Below are 8,146 nucleotides of genomic sequence, written 5' to 3' on the forward strand. Positions count from 1 at the left end.
GTTAAAACAATTGGAACATCGGTATTCCTGATATACCTGAAACTCTTCCTAAAATATATGTTAGAATATAAATACACATTGAAAAATAAATTAAATTACATATATTTATATAAATATATTGATAGCTGATTTTAATAACTGATTTTAGTTTACGAATAGTATTTTTATTTTTTATTGATTAATATTCAATTAAATTAGTTTAATAATTTATTAACACTTATTAAAATTAATTACAAAAATAGTAAATTCGAATCATGCATGTACTCGGTTCCTATCTTTTTCTCCAAATACTTTTAGTGGTAGTTCATAATTACATTTTGGTACTTAAAAATATTCAGGTGAAGGCTCTAAGAGATAGGACAGCTGAGCTTCCGGATGATTACTTGGTGGTGTTGGTGGGTGACATGATCACGGAGGAAGCACTGCCAAGCTACCAGACATGGTTCAACCAGCTTGATGGTGTTGGAGACAAGTTAGGCTCGTCCCCGAACCCATGGGCTGTGTGGTCTCGGGCTTGGACCTCCGAGGAGAATAGGCATGGGGACTTGCTCAAAACTTATCTCTATCTTTCTGGGAGGGTTGATATGTTCATGATTGAGAAGACTATCCATTACTTGATTGGAGCTGGCGTGGTAAGGGACAATATATACATGCATATTTTTGTTAGAAGCATATTTTCTTGCATTTACATAGTGTTAAATTTAAAATTATCAATACACACTCAAATATATAGAATTTTAAATAATTTTAAATCGGATATTTTAGTTTTTAATAAATTTTTTATTTTTTACAAATTCTCAAAAATTATTTTCGTCAAATAGAGTTTAATTTTTTTTGTCATTTTAAAATGGACTAATTTATTTTATAGTATTTTTTAAGATTTAATTGTCTTATATTAAAATTTGTTAGAGATTTATTTATTCAATAATATTAAAAATTTGACTAAAAATGACAAAAAGATTAATTTATTCGACGAGAATAATTCTCAATAATTTTTAATGAATAAAAATTTGTTAGAGACTAAAATATCTAATCTAAAATATTTTGAAGGCCAATTTAAATATTTAGTCTAAAATTATTTGTGCACTTTTATGAAATAATATAAATTTTAGGAGATATAATAAAAACTAACGAGTTTAAAAAAAAAAAAAAACAGCTATTTTGTAGACTTGTAGATTTTAGGAAAAGATAGTTGATATACACATATATATTTGCTATGTTTTTGCTCTGAGGAGTTTAGCATCCTTTGTATTTTCACTTAGAAAAAATGCCTTATTATTTTTGTTTCGAGATATTATCTAAAATGGAATGGTATTTTTGAGTTTAGAGGTTAAATCTAAACGTTTTTGGTGAAGATTCTAATTTTTTTTATTGGGATAGAAATTCTTCCGGCGATAATAGAAATATTTATAAGGGATACGGATATTTAAATTAACAAAAATTTTAGCAGATTTAGAATTGAATTGAAAAAAAAAAATACCTGAATACTGAAATATTTAGAATTGTAAATGAAACTTAATCATTTCTTGAGAATAACTTCTAATGATCATGGTCGATTATTCTCTTGTAGAATAAAAAATTATCTATATTTAAGATAGTTATAGTGATAATATAACCGAAATAATGGAAAAAAGATATAGATACATATAAGAAATTATTTATTTCTTTTATACCACAAACTAGTGATCAATATAAAGATGAAAATCAAATCAATGATAATATATAAAATTTTTGTTAGTTAATACAGAGTTTATTTATAATAGCCATTAGCCTTTAACTTTAGTTAGCTGGTTACTTATTATACTGTCATAGTAATCTGTTAGAACTATAGTTAGGAAATAGTTTAGAACTAATCATAGTTAGCTATAAATGATACAAACAGTAGACATTCATTCTTGTGATCAGTCATTCTAACTTCAGCAAGCTAGCTAGTCTTCTTACACCACTTTCCTTTCTCTGCCTCTCTTCTCACACTATTCATCATCTTAAAAAGTTTGGTTTCTTATCAAAACCAATTTGAAATTATAATTAATTTAATGTGATGTAGGATGTGAAAACTGAAAACAACCCATATATGGGGTTTGTGTACACATCATTTCAAGAACGAGCCACTTTCATCTCACACGGCAACACAGCTCGGCTTGCAACAAAGAGCGGTGATCCTGTGCTTGCGCGTATATGCGGCACCATTGCTGCGGACGAGAAGCGCCATGAGAATGTGTACTCCAAGATTGTGGAGAAGCTTCTAGAAGTGGACCCCACAGGGACAATGATAGCCATCTCAGAAATGATGCGCAAAAAAATCACAATGCCAGCATATTTGATGCATGATGGGAGGGACCCACACCTCTTTGATCACTTCTCTGCTGTGGCACAGCGTCTTGGTGTATACACAGCCGCTGATTATGCTGACATTTTGGAGTATTTGATCGGACGCTGGAGATTGGGAGAGTTACAGGGTTTGACACCTGAGGGAAGACATGCACAGGATTTTGTGTGTGGATTAGCACCCAGGATTAGAAGGTTGCAAGAACGCGCTGATAAACAAGTATGTAAGATGAAGTCACGTAGTGTCAAGTTTAGTTGGATTTTTAGTAGAGAGGTTCCCATAATATAAAACAAAAACAATAATCTACCTTAAATAACGTAACTATAAAAAATAATAACTATCCTAAAAATAAAAAGTATCAGTTATCTGTGGGTATAAGCTAAGTAGAATAGTAGACGCTTCTTGTTATTTCTTATGCAATCTTGTAGGCTATGTTTGAAGGAATATAAAAGAATGTGATGAAATAGAACGAAACATATTTCTTCTTCTTTCATTCCATTACATCTAATTTTTCACCTTCCTTCTTTACCTTTTATACGTGTCTTTTGATTTTTTTTATTAAATATATTTAAAAATAATAAAAATAGAATTAATTGAGATAATTAATTGTTTATAATTTAATTTAAAAGCTTTTTTATATAAGTTTTTAATATATTTTTTATACATTTTAAAAATGGACATCAATTTTTCTCATATATTCTTATTATATATAGCTTTTTATGAAGAACATTGCTCATTCAATTTAATTTTCTAAGTGTTTGATCTTTATTAATAATGTAAATTATTTTTATAGGCATTGCCGATATATATAAGAGATACTAATATCGATATATTATGTTTTTGATTTTTTTCTAGAGGGGGATATATATTTTGTCTCTTTCCTTTTGTATTTGACAATGTAATTTAATTTTTATTTTGTTAATAATGGACTTTTCATATTTTTGAACTTCGAGTAGATTATTATTTCTATTTAGAATGTTAATAAATTTATTCATAAATAAATAAAATTAATAATTTTGTATTTATAAAAAAAATTATCATTTTTTTATACATAAAAAGTTAAAATATCGACAAATTTATATATGTATGAAAAAGTATTTGAGTACCTTCTATAAAAATTATTTTTGTAGTTATAAAATTAATTTTGATCATTCATAGTTAAATTTGTTAGTATTTTTAAATTTTATAATTAAAAATAGTAGTTTACTCAATTATTAAGGTATTATCAATCACACTTTAATGATAATACACTACAAAAAAAATGTTGAATATTGTTAGATTTAGTGTTGGACGTTGGCGGTGGGTTACCGCCAGATTTATCGACGAATTTGACAATAAATTCATCGGATAAAAATGTTACCATCGAATTTGGTTTTTCGATGGTAACACTAAAACATTTTGGGTCTATGGCCACAGTTTTTTTAGTCCTGGTAAAAAATAGTGACCATAGACTCTCTATAGTCACTAGTTTTTACCGTGACAAAAAAAAGCTAATATGGTCACGGTTTTTTAAAAAAGGGTGGTCTAAAAGGGTCTATGGTCACGGTTTTAGAGGGTGACCTAAAGGAGTCTATGGTCACAGTTTTTTACAGTGACCAAAAAGGGTCTATAGTAACGGTTTTTCAAAAAAGGGTGACCTAAAAGAGTCTATGGTCACGGTTTTGGGGGGTGACCTAAAGGGGTCTATAGTCACAATTTTGGGGGGTGACCTAAAAGGGTATATCGTCACGGTTTTGGGGGTGACCTAAAGGAGTCTATGGTCACGGTTTTTTACAGTGACCAAAAAAGGTCAATAGTCACAGTTTTTCAAAAAAGAATGAGTTAAAAAGGTTTATAGTCACGGTTGTGGGGATGACCTAAAGGGTCTATAGTCACGGTTTTAGGGGGTGACCTAAAGAGGTCTATGGTCACGGTTTTGGGGGTGACCTAAGGAAGTCTATGGTCATGGTTTTTCGAAAGAGTGACCTAAAAGGGTCTATGGTCATGGTTTTGAGGGGTGACCGAAAGGGGTCTATGGTCACGATTTTGGGGGGTGACCTAAAAAGATCTATAGTCATGGTTTTAGAGGGTAGCCTAAAGGGGTCTATTGATAATTAAAAAATTTATAATTTAAAAAATTTAATAATTAGAAACTAATGATAATTTATATGATTTATTTTAAATATTAAAATTTTAAATTAAAATACTTAATTAAAAATCAATGAAAAAATTGATAATTCAATAATATTTTTAAAATAATTTTTAAAAAATTAAATTAAATCTTAAATTATTCTATATCCTAATTTAATTAAAATGATCAAACCTTAACCCTAAAATTCAAATCACACACTAACCCTCACAATCCTATCTGTAACAACACAAACCACCCGTTAGCACGATATTGTCCGCTTTGGCACACAAGGCCTCATGGTTTTGCCTTTGACAATAGGTATGATAGCCGAAACCCCCCACACTCACTCGTCAAAATGCGTCATGCTAGGAAGAGGTATCCATACCCTTATAAGGCATGCTTCGTTCCCTTCGCCAACCGATATGGGACCTTAAAATCCACCTCCCTAAGGGAGCCCAGCGCCCTCGCTGGCACATCGGTCCAGGCTCCAGCTCTGATACCATCTGTAACTGTCCAGACCATCCGCTAGCACGATATTGTTTCGCTTTGGCACACAAGGCCTCACGGTCTTGTCTTTGACGATAGGGATGATAGCCGAAGCCTCCCACATTCACTCGTCAAAACGCGTCATGCTAGGGAGAGGTATCGACACCATTATAAGGCATGCTTTGTTTCCCTCCCCAACCGATGTAGGACCTTACACTATCCACTCACCCCTACCCCTCACCCCACCCACGGTTAAAAAGAAAGAAAGAAAGAAAGGAAAGAAGAAAGGAAGAAAGAAAAGAGAAAGAGAGAGCATGGAAAAGAAGAGAGGGAGGTGATGGTGTCGGCGGAGCTGGGTACCACCGTCGCCACCGTCGTTGTCAGAACCGAGAAAGAGAGGGGGAGAAGTTGAGAAAGAAGAACGTTGTCGAGCCAAACGCGAGGAAGAGAGGGGGCCACTGCAATCCACGCCGCTGCTGGAGGGATTGTCGCATATCGCTCTACCGTCAAGATCGTCGCCGTCGTCGTCCAGTATTGCCGTTGCGTCGCCATTGAAGAAGAAAGGGAGAAGAGAATGGAGGTCAGTGGCCCAGGGGGAGGAGTTGCCGCCGTTCGTGCCCCCCGTTGCCGTTGCTTCCTCGCCATCGCCGCTATTTATGTAGTGACCGGAGGGAGCTGTGGCTGTCCGCCCCACCGTCGGAGTTGCTGTTCCATTCTGCCGCTGTCTGCGTACTCAGGTATGTTTGTTCCCTCTTTCTCTAACCCTTTCACCTAACGGTGTACCAAATTCTTAAGCTAAAATAAAAATTGAGCTTTAGGGTTTTATTAAGTTGTAATCTGATAATTTTAAATCTGATAGCTTTAAAGCTTTCAAAGCCCTGCTCTGCCGCTTTTCGCCTGTGGTCATCACCAGGTATTATTTTTCCAGATTGAATCGTATGCAATGTATACACAAATTGAATTGTTACTTGAAGTATCATTGTAAAGATTTATTAATTTGCATATATATATATATATATACCTTAATTGAGTTGGTTTCTGAAATATGAAACTTCTGGTTCAGTGTTTAATTTTTTTCTTCCCATTTTCATTATATTAAAATTCCTTATTACAACAAATAGTTGTAGTAGCTAGGCTGCAACATCTTCTTATAAAGTTCTTTAGCTAGTTGTAGTATATATCATCATTACTTACTTATTTTTGTTGATTGGTGAATCACGGATGGAATGAAGAAAATAAAAAAGGACAAAAGAATATTCAAATGGCAAGATGTTAGAGAATTATTCTAAAAGAGATAATAAAAGGATTGAAGAAGCTGACAGACGAAGGGGAGAACAGGCAATGGATGGAAGACATAAGAGGGAACTTGGCTATGGTATCCACCATGATCGCAACCGTAACCTTTCCAAATGGGACTGAATCCACCAGGCGGCGTTGTCCAGAACAGTGAGCACGGGAATGTAAAAAGTAGGTAGTATTTACATTAAGGAGTTGAATGAGTTAATAAGAAGTAGTAGCTAGTACCATGACTGAAAAAATAGGTTTAATATACGAATCAACTTGTATTTAAGGACCTGAAAGCAGCTATAGAGGAAGCGAAAGTGGTACGTTGCAATAAATTTTAAGCTTAGTGTCTTGCTTTTTATTTTCATTTCATCCTTTTCACAAGCCCTCAGCCAGTTGTTGTTTTTCATTGTTAGATTTTTTATAACGCATGCTAATATTTGTGTACTTGAGAAATCAGATGACACTTTTTTTTTTAATTTAATGAATTATGTGAATATTTTATGATGCGTTTACCTTTTATATAATGATGGTTGATAATGAATTTGGAGCGGGTTAGCTTTAATGGCTCCTGATTAGTGATGGAAATTTATTTAGTATTTCTTTCTTTTTGTCGATAACCTTCTGCCAGTGAATATTCTCATTACAATTTTGATGACCGGAATTTACTCAACATAAATTCTTCCGGCAAGTATACTGGATCGCCAAATAATAACTCATTGTTGAGTGAGGTCGATCCTACAAGAATTGATGGATTAAACAACTTTAGTTAAATGATTTCTCTAGTCAAACAAATATTTGATGATTTTGGGTGATTAACTCAACAGAAAAGTAAATAGCATAGAGAGTAAAAGTGCTGAATCTAAATGACTGAATAATAAAGGGTTGAAAGTAAATTGCAGAATAGTAAAGAGCGGAAACTTAAATGGCAAGAAAATAAAGGCAAAATATAAATGACAATAAATTGTAAATTGCATGAAAGTAAAGGGGTTATGGGTGTTGGGACTTAAAGAAAACTAAAAATTCAAAAGAATTAAAGTGAAGAAATATAATGGGTGAGATTCATTAGGGATCAGAGATGTTATGATCCTTCATGAATCAATGGGTCTCAACTTCTTTTTCAATAATATGAAGTAGATCTATGGTGGATTGTAAATAATTGAATTCCAATTTCTTGGCAACTCAATTTCTCTTAACACAATCAATTGCCAATCTCTTGATCTTATTGTTCATGAGAAGAAGTGAAACTCAATTTCTAATCCAAGAGCCACACAACCCTTAGGATCTCAATTCAAAGAGGTTATATGTCACGTACCAACTAAGAATGTTTTGATCAAAAGAGTTATGAGGGAGAAGCTTCAAACTGAATTCTATGATCTCTTTCTCAAGGCTCACATAGAGATTCAAGTAGATCCAAACTCCCACTCGGTAGTGATTGGATCTATAAAGCACAAAAGCTTTCCCTTAGCTACAACAAGCGGATTGAGAAGAAGAAGAAGTGAATTAATTCATTGAAATTACAACAGAGCTCCTCCCCCTAATGAGTGGGGGTTTAGTTGATCATTGCTCTAAGAAAGCTTAAAGAAATTCAAAGTGCATGAAAGTAAAATTAAAACTAAATACAAGCAAGTACAAAGATGTAAAGTATGGTGATCTAATTCTAGTGTGCAGAATGTAAAAGTGTGTAAGCCCCCTAACGAGTTCAAAACTCCTTCTATTTATAGTGCTTCTCCCTATAGTCTTCACTTGATTTACTTGGGATTTTGGGCTTCGTAACTCTGGCACTTGGTAGTGAACTTGAAAAGTGAGCGTTCGGCACCTTCCAGGAGAGCGCTACGCTTGCTCAAGAGTGTGGAGAATGAGCGCTGTAAGAGCCAGAGTTTTCACGTAAAACTGTTTTAATAAAATAATAATTTCAGTATCCAAAATAAATTTAA

At 33.3% G+C, this 8,146-nt stretch overlaps 1 protein-coding gene across 2 annotated transcripts in view; it reads left to right on the forward strand.

Moving 5' to 3' along the window:
• Positions 1 to 2,844, forward strand: part of LOC107608310 (stearoyl-[acyl-carrier-protein] 9-desaturase 6, chloroplastic-like) — a 3,476-nt gene extending 632 nt beyond the window's left edge. For both annotated transcript variants that reach the window (XM_016310138.2, XM_016310137.2), the window contains 2 exons: positions 339 to 632; positions 2,048 to 2,844. In XM_016310138.2, coding sequence (XP_016165624.1) covers positions 339 to 632; positions 2,048 to 2,617 — 864 coding nt within the window. In that variant the 3' untranslated portion in view covers positions 2,618 to 2,844. The remainder of the gene's footprint in view (positions 1 to 338; positions 633 to 2,047) is intronic.

This window comes from Arachis ipaensis, chromosome B07 (genome assembly GCF_000816755.2).
Source record: "Arachis ipaensis cultivar K30076 chromosome B07, Araip1.1, whole genome shotgun sequence".
Taxonomy (NCBI): Eukaryota; Viridiplantae; Streptophyta; class Magnoliopsida; order Fabales; family Fabaceae; genus Arachis; species Arachis ipaensis.